Consider the following 20,236-nt stretch of genomic DNA (forward strand, 5'->3'; position numbering starts at 1 on the left):
TTCACACAGCAGCTACTTGGATTCTAGGTAAACGCAAAGGAGAAGTTGTGCTGATACCACAATTGAGTGCTATGGGATACAGAAGCATGTTCCTTTCACTGCTCCTTTATAATAATAAAAATGCTCTATTCTTGTTATGCATGAAGACGCTAACTCAGGACAATATTTATGCAGGTACTTAAGTGCTGTCTCGAGCAGAAGTGCATTCTTGAATTGAGTACTTGATCTCTGTACTGATTCCCATACTTTTTCCTCTTGTCTCCTGTGCCGCAGAAACTGAGGTATGCTGGGTGATCTAAATTCATGCTTATACAGTCATTTTAGCAGCTTCCCCCATCCCTGTAAGACATAAAGGCATTTTGTTTTCATTACAGCTGTGTGTGCAGGTTTTCGAAAGCTGGCATTAAACCAAGCTTTCTGGGAAGTGTTTGCAGGACAGCACGACACTGGTTGTACAAAGTTAGTTATTAACAATCATATCAAGAAGGCTCAATCTGGGGAACTGTTTCAGAACAGGGAAAGAGTGTGGCAGGCTGAAGGTAAAATAGAGATGGAAAGGAAAGTGGCAGAAGTTGCTGGGGTGGGATAGCTGTGTTGTTGGGACCACACCAGTGTCCCAGGAGTTAGCAAGAAACATGCTGTCAAGCAATGGAACTATTAAAATACCAACAGACCCATGAGTGACCTTTATCCTTCCTGTTTAATCTCCACTCGCAGCGCCTCCTTTCCTTAGTCAACATCTGTGTGATTGTAAAGTGCTCTGATCAACCCCTCCCACATCTTCCTCCACTCCCCACCCCCCCAGATGAAAGGCAACAGGGAAATGCAATACTTTATTTAATGTAGATTGTTTTGAGAGGTCAACCCCTCTACCTTGGTATGTGGCTCTGTGTCGTCGTCAGTGACAAGTAGTATTGTCATCTCCTTCTTTCAGTTATGATCCCCCAGAAGGTATCCTTTTTGCCATAGCTAGGGCCCTACCAAATTCAGGGTCCATTTTGATCAATTTCATGGTCATAGGATTTTAAAAATTGTAAATTTCATGATTTCAGCTGTTTAAATCTGAAATTTCACGGTGTTGTAATTGTAGGGGTCCTGACGGAAAAAGGAGTTGGGGGGGGGTCACAAGGTTATTGTAGGGGGGGTTACGGTACTGCCACTTTTACTTCTGACTGCTACTGGCAGTGGCGCTGCCTTCCGAGCTGGGTGGCTGGAGAGTGATGGCTGCTGGCTGGAAGCCCAGCTCGGAAGGCAGAGCCGCCACCATCAGCAGTGCAGAAGTAAGGATGGCATGGTGTGGTATTGCCATCATTACTTCTGCACTGTTGCCTGCAGAGCTGGGCCCTCAGTCAGCAGCCGTCACTCTCCGGCTGCCCAGTTCTGAAGGCCGCAGCACAGAAGTAAGAGTGGCATGGTATGGTATTGCCACCCTTACTTCAGCACTGTTCCTGGCAGAGCGCTGCCTTCAGAGCTGGGCATCTGTCCAACAGCCGCCAAGCTCTGAAGGCACTGCATAGGTAAGGGTGGCAATACCGTGACCCCCCTAAAATAACCTTGTGACCCACTGCAACTCCCTTCGGGTCAGGATTCCCAATTTGGGCAACATTGGTCTCCCCTGCGAAATCTGTATAATATAGAGCAAAAGCACACACAAGACCGGATTTCACGGTGGGGAGACCAGATTTCACGGTCCATGATGTATTTTTCATGGACATGAATTTGGTAGGACCCTAGTCATAGCCTCTTAGAGTGGAGTCCTGCTTCTCTTTCCCCTCCCTCCATTCATTTACAACTGATTAACTAGCTTACTATCTCGCTCTCAAGACAAGACAGACAAAGGAAGTAGTACGTATTACCTCCACCTTAGATGTGGGGAACTGAGGTTCAGAGAGATTAAGGACTTGATTCTTTTTTAGGCTGCTGAAATTCAGGGTAAAACTTCCAAAAGCACCTCTGGGATTTAAGGACTAAGGCCTGGTCTACACTAGGCGTTTATGTCGAAGTTAGCGCCGTTAAATCGAATTAACCCTGCACCCGTCCACACTGCGATGCTATTTAGTTCGACATAGAGGTCTCTTTAATTCGACTTCTGTACTCCTCCCCGACGAGGGGAGTAGCGCTAAATTCGACATGGCCATGTCGAATTAGGCTAGGTGTGGATGGAAATCGACGCTAATAGCTCCGGGAGCTATCCCACAGTGCACCACTCTGTTGACGCTCTGGACAGCAGTGCGAGCTCGGATGCTCTGACCAGCCACACAGGAAAAGCCCCGGGAAAATTTGAATTTGAATTCCTTTTCCTGTCTGGCCAGTTTGAATCTCATTTCCTGTCTGGACATCGTGGCGAGCACAGCAGCACTGGCAACGATGCAGAGCTCTCCAGCAGTGATGGCCATGCAGTCTGGGAATAGAAAGAGAGCCCCAGCATGGACTGATCGTGAAGTCTTGGATCTCATCGCTGTGTGGGGCGATGAGTCCGTGCTTTCCGAGCTGCGATCCAAAAGAAGGAATGCAAAGATCTACGAGAAGATCTCTAAAGACATGGCAGAGAGAGGATACAGCCGGGATGCAACGCAGTGCCGCGTGAAAATCAAGGAGCTGAGACAAGGCTACCAGAAGACCAAAGAGGCAAACGGACGCTCCGGATCCCATCCCCAGACATCCCGTTTCTACGAGGCACTGCATTCCATCCTCGGTGCTGCCGCCACCACTACCCCACCAGTGACCGTGGACTCTGAGGATGGGATACTGTCCACGGCCGGTTCCTCAGACATGTTAGGGGACGGGGAAGATGAGGAAGGAGATGAGGAGGGCGAGGCAGTTGGCAGCTCTCACAACGCTGATTTCCCCGACAGCCAGGATCTCTTCATCACCCTTACAGAGATCCCCTACGAAGCGTCCCCAGCCATTACCCCGGACACAGAATCTGGTGAAGGATCAGCCAGTAAGTGTTGTAAACATCTAAACATTTATTTTTAACAAAACAGGAATATTAACAATTAAAAGAATGGGTTGTTCATGATTAGTGTGCCCTAGGCGCTTAACGGTTTAGTAAGGGGCAGTGCAAGTTTTGAAAAGAAATCTAGCAATGTCCGGTTTTCAGTGATTGTCCTGCACAAGCCGCTCTACTGTGTATTCCCTGCTACTGCAGCTACAGTAAAATGCGGTCTATATGTGCGGGGATAGAGCAGTAATCCTCCTGGGACATCTCGATGAAGCTCTCCTGGAGGTAACTTGAAAGCCGTTGCATGAGGTTCTTGGGGAGAGCGGCCTTATTGGGTCCTCCGAAGTACGACACGTTGCCGCGCCACGAGATTATCAGGTACTCGGGGATCATTGCTCTGCACAGCAGGGCGGCATACGGCCCTGGTCTTTGGAGGCTTTCCCGGAGCATTCTCTCTTTGTCGCTCTCGGAGATCCTCATCAGGGTGATGTCGGCCATGGTGACCTGCTTTTAATTAGGTAGGGGAATGTTAGTGTTGGGACTGCTTTCCCGTTCCTTTACAGAACTGTCACCGCTGGTTTGCAGCCACGCGGTGGAGGCGGGAGAGGGGCAGCCGAAAGGGATCATTCCCGGGGACAGCCGCGAGGGGGTGGGACAGGGGCAGAGTTCCCGCTTGCCGGATTGCTGGCAGCAGGGACTGACATTGATTTAAATGTGAAATGAGGCCAGTGGTAATATAAAAGTTTTAAACTGCCACAAGTGTACGGCTTACCATGTCTGCCTGCAACAGAAATTCCGTTGTGCTGCCTCGCTTCTCAAATGTGCTGTTCAAGACCCCAGGCACAGAATGCGAAGGCCGAGAATTCGACCTTGTGCTGAGTGCGCATGTGAAAGGTGCTGTGCATGGTCTTGTTCACAGAGAAAGACTATGTTCTTTGTTCACAACTACATTTATCTTTCAGAGGAATTCACTCCCTTTTTCCCATTTCCACAGCCCCGTCTGCGACTGTCTCACAACCTAGCCTGGAATCACACTCCCAGAGGCTAGCGCGGATTAGGCGTAGGAAGAAGAGGACACGGGAGGACATGTTCTCTGAGCTTATGGCCTCTTCCCAAGCCCAGGCAGCACAGCAGACCCAGTGGCGGGAGAACTTGACCCGAATGCACCAAGCCAACATGGATCGGGAGGAGAGGTGGCGGCAGGAAGACCAGCAGGCGACTCAAACGCTGCTTGGACTACTGAGGGAGCAAACGGACACGCTCCGGCGCCTTGTGGATGTTCTGCAGGAACGGAGGCAGGAGGACAGAGCCCCGCTGCAGTCCATCTCTAACCGCCCTCCCCCGCCACCAAGTCCCATACCCACCTCACCCAAAGTGCAAAGAAGGAGAGGCGGCAGAGTCCCTGCTAACTCTCACTCCACCCCTGCAGAGAGCTCTAGTAGCAGAAGGCTCTCATTTCCCAAAATTTGAAAAGTTCTTTCCTTCCCGCCTGACACAAGCCCACGTCCAAGTTTCACCTCCCAATGCCATGTGTAGTTGATAATAAAAAATTCGTTTCTGTTAACTACTGTTTCAATCATGTTCTTTTGGAGGAGGAGGGGAAAGGGGGTTGGAAATTGGACAGGACAGTCTCCTTTGGCAGGGTACATAGTCGGGGGCAGGCACAGCAGCAGGGCACATACACAGTGCAGTGATGCAGTGACTAGTTGCCCCGGTTAGTCTGGGAGGTTGTTTTGATGTAATGTTGGGGGGGGTGGGTTGCTCTGTGACTTTGTGGCGGGGGAGGGCAGTTACAGATCTTAAGCGCCGGTCCTTAGACAGGATCACAGAGCCACACAGCATGGGATCTGTAACCGTCCTCCCCCTGCCACAAAGTCAAATAGACCTCCCATACACACAGTCCCGATCAGGAGGGGTGACAGGCTCCGTTGAAACAAGCATCCCACCGCAGCGGAGCCTGTCAATCCTTGAGTTTAGAAGCTGCATTCGCATCACAACACTAGACCCGCCCCGCACCACAGTCTGCGTCCCAGTTTTAAAAAATTCCCGCTAAAACAGTATTAAAGAAAACGGTGTGCTTTAACAAAGTAGAACTATTTTTATTTCGACACGTGTGTTGGAGGGGGGGTGAAGGGGGTATGTAACTGGATAGGATAGTCAACATTACCTGGGTAAAGAAACGGGGGCAGGTTTAGCTTCTCAGTACACAAACTATAAAATCACAGGTTACCCTGCTCACTCAGGAACTTTGCTTTCAAAGCCTCCCGGATGCACAGCGCTTCCCGCTGGTCTCTTCTAATCGCCCGGCTGTCTGGCTGTGAGTAATCACCAGCCAGGCTATTTTCCTCAACCTCCCACCCCGCCATAAAGGTCTCCCCCTTGCTCTCACAGAGATTGTGGAGCACACAGCAAGCTGCTATAACAATGGGGATATTGGTTTCGCTGAGATCACAGCGAGTCAGTAAGCTTCTCCATCTCCCCTTGAGACGGCCAAAAGCACACTCCACCACCATTCTGCACTTGCTCAGCCGGTAGTTGAAGAGTTCTTTTTCAGTGTCCAGGGCGCCAGTATAGGGCTTCATGAGCCAGGGCATTAGCGGGTAGGCTGGGTCCCCGAGGATGACTATAGGCATCTCCACATCCCCAACAGTTATTTTGTGGTCCGGGAAGTAAATACCTTGTTGCAGCCGTCTAAACAGACCAGAGTTCCTGAAAACACGAGCGTCATGAACCTTGCCCGGCCATCCCACGTAGATGTTGGTAAAACGTCCCCTGTGGTCCACCAGTGCTTGCAGCACCATGGAAAAGTATCCCTTTCGGTTAATGTACTGGGTGGCCTGGTGGTCCGGTGCCAGGATAGGGATGTGAGTTCCATCTATGGCCCCACCGCAGTTTGGGAATCCCATTGCTGCGAAGCCATCTATGATCGCCTCCACGTTTCCCAGGGTCACTACCTTTGGCAGCAGTACATCAACGATTGCCTTCGCTACTTGCATCACAACAACCCCCACGGTAGATTTGCCCACCCCAAACTGGTTCGCGACTGACCGGTAGCTGTCTGGCGTTGCAAGCTTCCACAGGGCTATGGCCACTCGCTTCTGTACACTCAGTGCAGCTCGCAACCGGGTGTCACTGCGCTTCAGGGCAGGGGACAGCAACTCACAAAGTTCCAGGAAAGTTCCCTTCCGCATGCGAAAGTTTCGCAGCCACTGGGATTCATCCCAGACCTGCAGCACTATGCGGTCCCACCACTCAGTGCTTGTCTCCCGTGCCCAGAATCGCCGTTCCACGGCATCAACATGACCCATTGCCACTGTGATGTCCTCGGCGCTGGGTCGCCTGCTTTCTGACAGGTCTGTGCTACTCTCAGACTTCAGGACATCACCGCGGTGCCGTAGCCTCCTTGCCTGACTTTTCTGCATCTGCCTCAGGGAAACCTTTATGATAAGCTGCGAGACGTTGAGAGCGGCCACAACTGCAGCGATGGTCGCAGCGGGCTCCATGCTCGGAGTACAGTGGCGTCCGCGCTGTCAATGACTGGAAAAGCGCGCGAACTGTTTTCCCGCCGGCGCTTTCAGGGAGGGAGGGCGGGAGTGATGGACGGATGACGACAGTTTCCCAAAAGCACCCTCGACTCATTTTGTTACCCAGAAGGCATTGCCGGCTACACCCAGAATTCCAATGGGCAGAGGGGACTGCGGGAACTGTGGGATAGCTGACCACAGTGCACCGCTTCGAATGTCGACGCTATCACCGTTAGTGTGGACGCACAAAGTCGAATTACTGTCCTTAGTGTGGACACACACGTTCGACTTTGCAATATCGATTACAAAAATTCGATGCAAGTAAAATCGAACTACTCTCGTAGTGTAGACAAGGCCTTAGGCGTTACTCAGATGCTTTTGGAAATTTTACTCTGTTCCTAAGTGACTTGCCCAAGTTTGCACAGAGACTCTGGGGTAGAGCCAGGAACTGAACCTTGCTCTCCTGAGTCCGAGTCTGGTGCCTTAACCCTAAGCCCCACCTTCCTCTCTGCAGTGACGCTTTGAGACCAGCTCCATAGCACTAGCCCAGTTTCCATGTGTGATTTAAGAGAGTATGTTTGGTTTTCCTCGGGTTCAGTGGGGGTGATTGCCCCATTAAAGCAGATCCGCGATGTTTTCCACTGGAGTGGAATGACATGGCTGCCCACGATGGTAGGTGATGTTCCATACGGTCACGTAGCATTCTGTGGTTGCTGATAGTGACCAAAATGCTTCCTTGGGCTTTCTAAGTACATGTGGTTGGGAAATGTTTGTTGTTGATTCGGTCTGGAAGATCATAGTCTAATTTGTACAGAGCCCTGAATAAATTCCTTGTTATCCTTCTCAGCCATCTGTAAAGTGAGAGTCATATCTCTTGTCACAGCCAACCACGTGTTTGGGAAGAGAGCCTTTCCTAAGGCATACCACATATTTACAAGACTTGAGGAGGGGGTTGTAACAAGATGACTAATTCTGGGGACGTACTGTAGTCTGGGGAATAACTGAATGACTTAAGGAGGTAGCCGGGAGTAATCTAAAACTGGAGTGTGCTCTTCAAAAAGAAGACATAAGGCCTGAGGGTTTGCAGCAATGCCTGGTAGCAGTGATTAGCAGAAAGCAGTCTAAAATGGCATTTGCCAGACTGTTACTAGTCTGGTGATGGCTAATGCTGCTTTTGCCCAGTGAAGAGGTTACAGGGAGGTGAGTGTTCGTTTCTCACAGGGCTACACTGGGAGCTTGTGAATAAATCAGATTGTTTAGTGAGAGCCTCAGTAGCCTGCGTAAAAAAAAAAAAACAGCTGTGCAGAATCACCATGAAAATGTATCAGCTCAGGCAGGAATCTACTTTTTGACCCTTAAGGCCTGACCTGATGCTCATTTAAGTCAATGGGAAGATGCCGATTGACTTCAGTGGGCTTTGGGTCAGGCCCTTAGGAGGAGTATCATTATTATCCTGTCTGTCAAAATTTCATTGGCCCTAGGAAAAAAGAACCGAATCAGGCTGCTGTAGGAGACCTTTAGAGCTTGGTTTTTAGAGGTGCTGAGTGCCTGTATCTACCATTGATTTTAGTGGGAGTTGTGAGTGTTCAGCACTTCTGATAATCTGTCCCTAATTCTTATTCATGAGTAGTTCTGTGTTATAGCCCCAGTACAGGTCTCATAGTAGGTTTTACATTGTACCGTTGCTACGGTTACCAGGTTAACTGCACCTCTGACTCCTCCAGGTCTCTGAGTGCACCCCCCTTCAGTTCTTGGGCCTTGCGCTGTTACCTGTCTTGGGATGAAACACATGATTCTCCCACTCAGACTGTACCCTGGGTTGCAGTTCCCTGTGTATCAACTGTAATTACCTCAACAGGTTTGACTTGTGTTCAGTGCCTGCAGGTCTGTTCTCTTTGGGAGCAATGACTGTTAAGTAGCAATTAAACAGCAAAGTCTTGTTTATTTAGAACAAAAGCGTGTAGGAGAAAACCGACTTTAAAACAGTGAAACTGCCTATATGCATGCCTGCATCTCCATAAGGCTTGCCATTCCCTTCAGACTCCTTGTGTAGTCCCTCTTGGTGTCAGTCTGTCCCCTAGACAGCGCCTGGCAATTAACACTCCTACCTCTCTACTTGTCCTAAGAGGGGTTGTAACTGTTGCCTGGCAAAACAAGGTTTGTATCTTTCTTGGAGACAGGATAAAAGATCTTGGGAACTAATAGCTCTTTCCCCACTGTTCTTCAAATGTGTGCCAGAGGTTACTTATCTAGGGAGCTTGTGTTGCTTTCCTGCTTGTTCTTCCAGTGGGTTCCTATTAAGTTAGATCAAGACACTCATCCAGGAAATTGTAATACCCACTGTAGTTATGCAGTAACTTTACCTCACTGACCAGGTTGCATGCAGAATCCGTACCATTGTTTCACAGCAGTATTTTCAGTATATTACATAGCAGCCAGTCCCAACGGTGTTCATGCCATTATTACATAGCAGTATTCTTAGATTCTGACATAGCAGCTCCATGTCAGTCGCACTGTTCATCTTACAATGCGTGCCAGAACTGCAGCATTGTATGGTGATTCTGGTCAGGAAAGAGAATTTCATAAGGCTCTGTGTTATTACAATTAGGTGTCTGATGTGTGATAAGTCATCGTGCTGTCATGCAGGGGTCCATGTTCAGGCCCATTTATTCTCCGAGCAGGCAGGAGCAGGGGAGCATCATGGAAGTGTCTCAGTTTTGGAGTGAAAGGACCTCCTTTTTGCTTTGCACTGTTACTATGGCAGTTTCCGCTGGCTGCTTTTGGTGAGAAGCAGGACTCCCAAAGCTGCCTTAAATTGAGAGGTGCTGCTTCAGCGCCGACCTTCTTACAGGAAGGGGCAGGGATAGAACGATCATTGCCTTGCCACCTCTTGAGGGGCATGTACTCTGGCAAAAATGTCGCAGGGCAGTTTGCCACCGTTGCATCTGGCTTTTGCTGGTGTGGATGCACTAAGGGTGGTAGCTCTTCTCAATGTAAGGTGAAAAGGGGTCTATAAGGGTAAAAATGTGGCCTGTCCTAATACTGGGAAGTTAAACACTTAGGGTATTTCTACACTGGCAAGTTTCTGCGCCACAAGTTATACCACATTTATTAAAACTTTGGAATTAAACCTCTGTTGTGTGTCCACACTCTGCTCCTTGTGATGCTGGAGCACTTCCACATTAGCAGTTCTTGCAATAGCAAAGACAGCAGTACATTGTGGTAGTATCCCACTGTGCAACTGGCTGCAGGGTGCTTTGGGAAGGGTTTGCAATGCCTCCTGGGGCATGCACAGTGTCACATGATGCAAAAAGAAGAACAGGAGTACTTGTGGCACCTTAGAGACTAACAAATTTATTAGAGCATAAGCTTTCGTGGACTACAGCTAGGGTGACCAGATCACCCAAGACAAATATCGGGACGCGGGGGGAGGGGGGTGACGCGGGGGGGGCGTGGCGTGGCGGGGGGCGGGGCCAAAAAAAAAAAACCCTTCCTCCGCAAGCGCTGGAGGGAGGCCTGGGAGACTCAGGGGAAGCGCGGGGCCGGGGTGAGTAAGAGTCCGGCCTGGTCCCTTGCAGGCAGGACTCAGTTGGGTGGTAGGGCGAGGAGGGGGGCGGCCCGCGGGGCCAGGCGGCGGCTGTTCTCACCCCCGGCCAGCGGGACTCGGGAGCAGCCGCTGCTGCAGCTCCCACTGCTGCGGGGGGAGGAAGCGGCCATGGCGCTTGGCGGCTGCGGCTCTGGCGCCCCCGAACCCCCTGAGCCTGTTGCGGGGACCCAGTAGCGCACACGCTGCGCCCAGCCCAGCCCCTGGCCAGTCGCGTCTGGGCTGCTGCCCAGCTGGTGCTATCCCGCGGCGGCCCCGGAGTGGGGGCAGCAGGCCCCAGCCCCCCCGTCCCGCAGGGGAACGAACGGGACTGGGCTGCCGATGCCTCCGCCCCGGGCCGCCGCGGGATAGCACCAGCTGGGCAGCAGCCCAGACGCGACTGGCCAGGGGCTGGGCCCAGCGTACACACTGCTGGGTCCCTGCAGCAGGCCCCGGCTCGGGGGGTTCGGAGGCGCCGCAGCCGCTGAGCGCCATGGCCGCTTCCTCCCCCCGCGGCAGTGGGAGCTGCAGCAGCGGCTGCTCCCGAGTCCCGCTGCCCGGGGGGACAACAACAGCCGCCGCCTGGCACCCCCCCCGGGCCACCCCCCTCCTCTCCCAACCACCCAACTGAGTCCTGCCTGCTCGGGGCCAGGCCGGACTCTTACTCACCCCGGCCCCGCGCTTCCCCTGCGTCTCCCGGGCCTCCCTCCAGCGCTTGCGGAGGGAGGAGGAATGGTGAGCCCGGGGGAGGGAGCCAATCGGGGGAGGAGGGGGCGGAGTCGGGGCGGGGGGGGTGCGAGCACTTCCGGGCTCTAGGCTCCGGGACATTTCCTTGTTTGTCCAGTGTCCCGACCGCATGTCGGTCGGGACGCGGGACAAACAAGGAAATATCGGGACAGTCCCGATAAAATCGGGACGTCTGGTCACCCTAACTACAGCCCACTTCTTCGGATGCATATAGAATGGAACATATATTGAGGAGATATATATACACACATACAGAGAGCATAAGACAACTCCCACCTGTTTATGCTCTCTGTATGTGTGTATATATATCTCCTCAATATATGTTCCATTCTATATGCATCCGAAGAAGTGGGCTGTAGTCCACGAAAGCTTATGCTCTAATAAATTTGTTAGTCTCTAAGGTGCCACAAGTACTCCTGTTCTTCTTTTTGCCGATACAGACTAACACGGCTGCTACTCTGAAACCGGTCACATGATGCAAGTTTCCCAATCCCTTGTTCCATGGGCATCCTACTACATTGCCAGTTGCTTTTCAACTGAAGTGTGTGTGTGGGGGGGAGTGTGTGTGTCTGGAGGCAGGGAAAGAGACAGTGTGCTTTGGGGGACAGAGTGTGTCAGCATGCTGTCTTGTAAGTTCAGACAGCATCAGGAAGCAACCAGTCCTGAGCCAGGGGGAGAGGAAAACCCCGACATTAGCCCCCGCTTCCCTCCCTGGGCTCCCTACACAGCTCTCTCTCTCTCACACTCGCCTCTGTGTTCAACAGCACAAGCATTCCACATGAATGGTTTGCTTTGTGTCCTGGAGCAGATCAGCACAGCACCCAATGGCTGTCAGAAACTGTGCTTTGAAAGGGGAGGAGCACATGTCTCCAGGGCAGCTGAGTTGAAAACGATGAGCAGAGTGGTCACTTGAGGCATTATGGGGCAGCTCTGGAGGCCAATTACAGCGCAGAAAGCAGTCAAGTGTCTACACTGGCAATAGAGCGCTGGAGCTGCTGCGTAAATAGCCTTACAACTCTTGTCCAGGTTGGTTTTTTGCAGCGCTGCAGCTGAGGAGTTTCTGCACACAAAGTGGCGTGGCAATGTGTGCACGTCTGTAGTTTGAGCGCAAAAAGCTGCTTTGCTGCACAGAAACTTGCCAGTGTAGACAAGCCCTAAGTCATTAGGCAGCTGGTTAAGTGCTTAAGTGTGTGATTGCCTAGTTAGCATGTCGAATGACACAAGGAAACTAGGTGGCTGTGATTGTGGGACTGGAAGTCACTGTGGTGATGGTGGGCTGCTTTCCCTCTCTTCCCTCCATCAGCGCCCCAAATTGTATATGTTCCTGGCTGCATGTGAAATGCACCTAACCTACTTTTCTCCTGTGTAGTGTTGTGCAACAGAGCCGGCTGCTCTCTGGTACCTAATAAGAGCCTGGTACTTTATTGTAATGGAATGAGAGAGCAGCTGCCTACACACTTCTCTTGTGGGCTCTAGCTGTCAATCTCCTTGTTTCATGAGCACCAGTGCTCACAAGGCATAGACAGGAAAATGTCAATTAAAGACACAAGTGGGAGACGGTTCTCAGCTTGAAAGCGCAAATTTATTTTCCTTGGGGTGATGAACGATTCCTGGGACACCCATGTGTACCCTGTGTGTGATGTGCAGAACTTTCCAGCTGCCGTTTAGCTGGGTATATGAGGCCCGAGTTACATTTTGAGTTTCTCTGTGTTTCTATCAGAAGCCAAAAATCAGCCTAGATTAACATGGAAAGTCTGGAAAACTTGGCAAAGCATCTGGCAAACCAGAAAAGTAAACATAAATATTTTTTTTAACGCCAGAAAGGGCCACTCTGATTTGCTGCCATAGAATATCACACAGCAGTTCCTGCACTGAGCCCAACCATTTGTGGTTGAACTAGCTGAGAATAAGGACGGTCGGTGGTTAGAATGCTAGCCTGAGATTTGGGAAACCTGGGATCAGTGCCCTGCTCTGTCCCCAGACTTCCTGTGTGACCTTGGGTAAATCAGTCTCTCTCTGCCTCAGTTCCCCATTTGTAATATAGGGATAATAATACTTTCCTACCTCATTCATTGGTATCTGTCAGTGGTTAATTACCTTCGTTGTTAAAATTTGTGACTTATTTCCACTTATTGACCTGAGTTTGGAATGGCCGTATGAATCATGAGTGTGAAAGTTATGAGTGAGTTGTGCTGGTCATCATCTCAAACAAATGCCAGCATAACTATTATCCCACACCACACTGTCAAGTTTTGTTTATGCCAGGTGTTCGGGACACACCATTTGTATTGGTGCTGTTTTTCATATTCCTCAGCCAATAAGGCCAGGCTCTCTTAATGCTGTGAAGCTAACCATACAGGGCAGGAGGAGAGAGAAATAACTAAAAAGGTTTAGAAACTTCTAAAAATGATCTAGAGCAGCTTGTTGTGATTGTTAAGGTCACTTAACAATCCCTGGCCCCCAAATGGCTCCTTCCTCCCTGTTGCCCACACCAATCTCCATGGTTTTCTGATATTCTTCACTGGGTGAGGAGAGGGGGGTGGAAACTTGAGCACCCCTGGTGAAAAACAAAGGCTCATACAGACAGGATGAAACATAATAAATGCCTCAAAGCCTATACTGAGGCTGTATTCCAGGCCAAGAGAATCTTCCTATCAGCCTCCATTGAAATTGCCAAATTCTATCCCAAGGAGCTATCCGGGGAGATTAAAATACTTTCAACTCCCAAGTGTCTACAGTCTGCATCAGAACCGAGCACCAACCACTACAAAGAACTGTTGTCTTAATTTGTTGAGAAGATCACATATGTTCGGGAGGCCTTGTCAAATGACATAGATCTGCCCTGCCTATACCTACCCACCCACCCACCAACCAACAGCCAACCTGCAATCACAGAGTTCTGTAAGTTCACTCATCAAGGAGTTCTGAACACCCAAAAAGAGTCTTGATGCAAGGTTTGTGAATCTGACCCAGGCCCTTCCTGGCTTTTGAAAGAGAATCATGAACAACTGGTGCCACTCCTGACTGAAACAGTCAATGCATCATTCAGAGAAGGAATCTTCACTTCCTCCTTCACACTGAAGAAAACTATGCTGGGTACATCAGAACTAGCCAAGTACTAGCTAGTATCAAACCTCCCTTTCCTAAGCAAATTCAGAGAGAAGCCAAAGGCCAAATACATGCTCATCTAATTGAAGCTAATATTCTAGAACCGGCACAATCTGGATTTGGTTTAGTACATGGAACTGAAGCCACTTTGGTGGCACTGATGGATGATCTCCTCCTGTGAATGGATAGAGTATAGACCTCTGTGCGGACATTTTAGACTGTTGACTTTGAGGTACTGCTGTCTCACTTGAGTGACATGGCAGGGGTTCATGGTACTGTGCTAAAATGGTTCAAGTCCTTCCTGGAGGGAACTCTTCCAATGAGTAGTGGTGGGAAACTTCACCTCAACCATTAGACTACTCACTTGTGGATTCCCCTGATGATCAATTATTTCTCCAGCTGTTTGCAATGTCTACATGTAGCCATGAGATTAACTTGTCAGACAACATGGACTTGAAGTGCCATCAATATGCAGATGGCAGAGCTCTACTTATCCTTGTTCACATATGACCATTCCACTACCACCAAGATGGCCCTGTGCTTGAATAAGATCGGCTGATGGATGAACAGCAGCTGGCTGAAGCTGAACCAGAACAAGATGGAAGTGACGTTGGTGAGTCAAGGGAAGTGTTTTGAAGAGTTTGCAGCCATGGTGCAGTCTCCTTTGGTTGAAGATACACACCCACAATTCATTTCTGTCCATGGTTTAGTGGTACTCTTGAATTCCTTGTTGATGCTAAGCTTTCACAAAGCAGCATCCCTGAGTAATGTGTTCCATCATCTCCCGTTCACTAGGAGACTCCATCCCATCCTGGTGGATGATGACATGGCCTTGGTTAATCATGCCTTCGTCACCTCTTGGCTGGACTACAGCATTGCACTATCCTTGGGTATGAAGCCTTCAGCTCTTAGAAAACTCCTACTAGTACAGAACGCTGCAGTGCATCTCCTCACAAAACACAGGCTACTGCAAGCTCATTAAATCTGTCTTCTAAACTGGCTTCCCATAGAATTTTAAATTAAGTTCAAGGTCTCAGTCCTTATCTTTAAGGCCTACCATGGCCTGGGGCTCTAAAAGATTGACGAAAGTTCCAGGCTGAAGATTGTGGTCAACATCTCATGCTCTTCTAGTGCACTGGACACTGGAGCTTTCTACAATAAAGGGAAAACTCTTATCTGTGGGAGAGAGAACTTTCTCAGGGACTGGGCCAAGACTGTGGAATGAACACTGCCAGGAACTCAGGGCTATCACAGACTTTACCACCTTCCACTTCAAGTGCAAGGTGCTTTGCATTGACCTGCCTTCTTTAACATAAACACAGAGTGGTGTGTATATTTTCAAAAAACAAAAAACACACCTTACTAAAACAAGACCCTGCATTTCACACACTTCTCCCTCTGAGGAAATGATGGGAGAACAAACAACACATGATAGATGTTAGTCATGTTGCTTAGTGGACTACTGGAAGGCACTCTGATACTACGGTGGTAAGGGTGCTATAACACATGTATAGAACAAATTAGAGATCTCATAATTTGCCAAGTCTATCACTCTCTGTTCTGGGTCAACTGATTTTGAATAAACGGCAGCACTAGTCCATTCAGTTGGTTCTGTCACTATAGTGTGATGAAGCAAGACTAGGAGAAGAATTTTGTCCAGTGACTGTGTCACTTTCATTTGCAGTTTTCTGTATTTTGCACAAGAATATGGCATCCCAGTGAGCTAATAGCTAAGTGAGCCAGTGTTTGTCATGGTGACAGGTTTCAGAGTTGTAGCCGTGTTAGTCTGTATCAGCAAAAACAATGAGGCGCCACAAAGGACTCCTCAGTGTTTGTCATGTTATTGAGGATGTAGTTATGAACGGTCAGAGCCTTACTAGATCTACTGTTCACCAAGGGGTTGATCCACCACCCACCAAAATCAATGGAAGTCCTTCTATTGACTTCAAGGGACATTGGACTGGGCCCCACTTTTCCCACTGTGACTTGCAGAATGGACATACAGTGCGGCTGGTTACTCAATGCAAATTAATAACTGAGCCTTCAGTTGCCCTTGCACTAGCTCCATGAAAGCTCAGACCCAGTACTCCAGTTGCTAACAACGGTACCCATGTGTATAGCAGAAGATCCTGTGGTTCTTAGTCATGAAGTCTGAAGTTCAAGAACAATTTGGTGTCCTTTGGAGACAGTGTTGAGGCAGATGTTGATGGAATCAGGCAGTTTCCGCAGGTGAGGATGGGATGTGAAAGGCAGAGAGTTCAGGAAGTGTTGGAATAGGTGAAAGATGAGGAAGCATCAGTGCTGAAGATGGGAGAACCCAAGAGGATACTTCAAGTGCTGAAGCAGAAGCAGATGTCAATGGGAGATAGCTTGTCTATTATGATGCCAGTTCTATAGCACATGTTGATGGGACAGTTTCATCAGGCAGTGAAGTGTTGCATGTCTTAACCTTCTGTTAGGGCAAGGTAATGTTTTGTAGCATTCAACGTGAATTGAAAGAAAATAATTTGAAATAAACAGGCTGGAACCAATTGAATTCTCACTTGAAAAAATATACAGGCAACAAGCAAAATGTCCCTTTAAAAAAATCAGTGTCGTTTGTTGGTATTATTCCCCTTTAAAAAAAATAATCTTGTTAACAAATCTGGTTTTATTTTCCTCTGAGCTCCACGTTCAGCAGGATGTCCCAGAATGGACTTTCCCATGTGCCTTTCTTTGTGCATATCTCTGGCTACTGAATCCCCTGTAGAGAGACAAGAGGTGAGATGACCGGATTTGCCCAGATGTGCTAATAAAAACCTGTTCAGGCAGCATGTCAGGCGCAGAGTTACAAACATGATTGTGATGGTAGGAAAGCGGGAGGCAAACTGAACCATGTCACTTGGAACTGGTTAAGGCAGTTGTGTCTGATCTGGGAGTGAGAGGTAGCCACCTGCCTACCTTCCAGGATCATCACTCTGAGTGCGTGCGCGCATATAGGACTTAATGCCACTCACAAGCTTGTCTAGGAGGAATGGGGCCTTTTTTAATGGCCTCTGATAGTAGACCTTGTCTTCTGGCTAATAGAAGTCTGATAAATGTCAAACCCTGTGTGTATGTCAGATCTTGGGAAGGAACATTGCTTTACGATGGCTTCTGCCAAGAGATGCTCAGTGAAGCAGTAGGTTAGCACTCCAGCCTTTCCCCTCCTGCCAGGGTCACAGCTAAATGTATTAAGTGATCTCATCCCACCCAGGAATGTATTTCTGCATCAGAAAGTCTCCACCCAGTTGGGTGCAACTTACTGCATATTTTCCTGAGAGGCCCGGAACTGTAATTGTAGGGTGGGTGCGGTTATTTTCTGGTCAAGATTAGGATGCATTGCCAGAGTTGTGTTTATGGGAATCTAGCACAACTTCTGCACACATTATTCTATACAGACAAGTGCAAAGTTCTTCACTCAGGAAGGAAAAGTCAAATGCACAGCTGCTAAATGGGGAATAATTGGCTAGGTGGTAGTACTGCTGGAAAGGATCTGTGGGTTATAGTGGAGCACAAACTGAATATGAGTCAACAATGTGATACAGCTGCAAAAAAAGGCTAATATCATTCTGGGGTTTAATAAGAGGAGTGTCATATGTAAGACACGAGAGAGAATTGTCCTGCTCTACTTGACACTGGAGTACTGTGTCCAATTCTGGGTGCCACATCTTAGGAAAGATGTGGACAAATTGGAGAAAGATTGAAAAAATCTGGGCCTGTATAGTCTTGAGAAAAGAGGACTGAGGGGGGAACTGATAAGTCTTCAAATATGTTAAACAGTTTAACAGAGAAGATGATTCTTTTTTTTTTCCATACACACTGAAGGTAAGACTAGAAGTAGTTGGCTGAATCTGCAGAAGGGGAGATTGAGAGGTTGGATATTAGGAAAAGCTTTTTAACTATAAGGTAGTTGAGCTCTGGAATTAGGCTTCCAAGGGAGGTTATGAAATCCCCGTCATTGGAGGTGTTTAAGAACAGGCTGGACAAACACCTGTCAGGGATGGTGTAAGTGTGGCTCTGCTACAGCGCAGGGGGCTGGACGCGATGTCTTCTCGTGGTCTCTTCCAGTCCTACATTTCTATGATTCTATGCCTCTGTTTTTGTAACCCCTGCTTTTAAACATTCCAGCAAGCAGCAACAAACAATGATGCTGGGAAATGTTAGCTGTGTTGCAGGTGGAAACCAGATTCCTTACCCCAGACAGAGAGAAACAAAAGGCAGGTTCTGACAACCAAGGTTTTGGAAGAAGCGGGGGAAAAGGGATTCCCACTACCTGTCTTTCTAGTTCAAGGTGTCCTGGTTCTAGAGAACTGGTCTTTCAATGACATGTCTGTAGCCAGCCATTTTGAATAAAGGTGCTGGTGCTCAATTTGCTATTGCACTCCAGGATGCAATTCCTCCACTCAAGATCATGTCTATGAATAGGCTAAATAACTGTGAAGTGAGCCAGAAGAAATTTGCTAAAGAGTTAGAAATTGTCAGAGATTTTCCATTAGAGCGACTGTAGTGCACTGGAGTGCGACTGTATCTGTAGTGCACGCCGGAGGAAGAACAGGAAACATTTAAAACAGTCCAGAATCACTGGAAAATAATAAAATAAAACACACCTCTAGTCTGTAAAGTAAGATATATGGTATTAATGAGTTATGAGAGAAACTCTGTATTATTAATCTGAGGCATTGTGTAGTTCGTTCTTATTACTATTAGTAGAAGCATTAAAGTAGCACATAGAGTCCCTATTATGTTAGCCAACTGTACAAACACATAGTAAGAGACAGTCCCTGCCTCAAAGAGCTTACAGTCTTAAGAGGCAAGACAGACAAAATGTGGGAGGGGAAACAGAGGCATAGGGAGGTGAAGGGTCTTATTCAAGATCTCACAGCAGATCATTTCCATAGCCAGGAAAAAACCTCAGGTCTCCTGAGCAATTTACTATATGGACTTCAGTGGTGTTACACCTGTATGATGGGAGATTTAGGCCCAATGTGTGTGAGAGCTGATTCCTTGAGAGATCAGTCATAGGTTTGCCACCATTCAGGGCGTAGGGGCAGATGATGGTGTGACGAACTGGGACTGTTCTTGCTGGGGTGTGTGAATGCTGACAGGCGAGTGTGGCTAGGATGGTCTGCATCGGGGGAGGGGAGTCTGCCCGAGGGAACATACCTGAGCTTGTAACATGAGAACCCAGGAAGGGGTTGGAGGCCAGGTGACTCCGGGGCCCGGGAAACTGAACAAAGGCTGTGGGAGGGGTTGCTAAAGGCAGTGTGCTGGAAGCGAGCTGGAGAGATGGCTGGGAGGCAGAGATGGCTCTGACCCCCCAAAGGGGGGTGGGCTGGGATGCCCTGGGACCCCAAGCTGGACCTAACTGAGAGGTATCCTGTTGTCTGTGCCTGCAAGACCTGTCTTGGACTGTATTCCTGTCATCCAAATAAACCTTCTGCTTTACTGGCTGGCTGAGAGTCATGGTGAATCGCAGGAAGCCGGGGGTGCAGGGCCCTGAGTTCCCCAATACTCCGTGACAGATGGGAGCCCTGTATCTTCTGGGTTTTTTTTTTTTTTAATAAATAAAAGCAAGGGAGAGGAAATCAGAAATCACTTCATCCATGATTCCTGTGACACTGCCCTTGCCTTGGGAGATGTCTTTCCAATGTGTTTCTGGTCAAGAGGAAGAATAGACAGCTCTCTGAAGCCATTATTTAGCCCCACTTGTTTCACTGACTGCTCATCTCTCTTACTTTCCCAGTCAAACACCTCCACTCCCTGTCACCCACTCCCCCAAAATCAGAGATACAGACTTCAGTGCTGAGCCTTGAAGCCGCATATCAAGTGATATCTATGTTAATCCAAAGGGACAAAACTCACATCAGCTGACTTACTCCAGCTGTCTAAAATGTTGAGAAAAGAGGGATCCTTTCTAGTCCTTATCACACAGGCACCTAACTCATTCTTTCCCAGACAGTGAATTAGATTTTAGTGGAGGACTCTCTGTTATGACTCAGGCATGCTTAAAAACTAGGGCTTGGTTTTCAGCTTCCTTCTGCCTTAAAAGGTGTTGCTGCTCCTGGTATTTGTCAATGTAGGATTTTTTTTTCTTTTAAAGACTTTTAAAAACTGTCAGACAGCTATATCTGCTCAAGAAACACTTGGTGTCAACTTCATTAATTCACCGTTTAAAAATAAAGCAACCTTTATGGAAAGTATTACTGATTCTCCTCAGGGCCAGGTAGCTTTTTGTGCCAGTGAAATGTCAGACAGAAACACTCCTTCACCTAGCAAGGATCTCCGTTGTCTTGCCTGATTTCCTTTTTG

The 20,236-nt window shown here is 48.6% G+C and overlaps 2 protein-coding genes across 9 annotated transcripts in view; both read left to right on the forward strand.

Annotated features, from left to right (window-relative positions):
• Positions 1–20,236, forward strand: part of TSPAN4 (tetraspanin 4) — a 716,150-nt gene that overhangs the window by 98,602 nt on the left and 597,312 nt on the right. The window lies entirely within an intron of this gene.
• On the forward strand, positions 1,325–4,508 carry LOC135983360 (uncharacterized). The gene is made up of 2 exons (XM_065594657.1): positions 1,325–2,944; positions 3,939–4,508. Exons 1-2 carry the CDS (start codon positions 2,368–2,370, stop codon positions 4,412–4,414), a joined length of 1,053 nt encoding a protein of 350 aa, XP_065450729.1. The 5' UTR covers positions 1,325–2,367; the 3' UTR covers positions 4,415–4,508.

This window comes from Chrysemys picta, chromosome 4 (assembly GCF_011386835.1).
Source record: "Chrysemys picta bellii isolate R12L10 chromosome 4, ASM1138683v2, whole genome shotgun sequence".
NCBI lineage: Eukaryota > Metazoa > Chordata > Testudines > Emydidae > Chrysemys > Chrysemys picta.

What these genes read in the sequence shown, in the direction of transcription:
- LOC135983360 (XM_065594657.1), top strand. Translation starts at nt 2,368, where the DNA reads ATGCAGAGCTCTCCAGCAGTGATGGCCATGCAGTCTGGGAATAGAAAG. An exon ending in ATCTGGTGAAGGATCAGCCA is followed by an intron (nt 2,945 to 3,938) that starts GTAAGTGTTGTA and finishes CCATTTCCACAG; the next exon opens with CCCCGTCTGCGACTGTCTCA.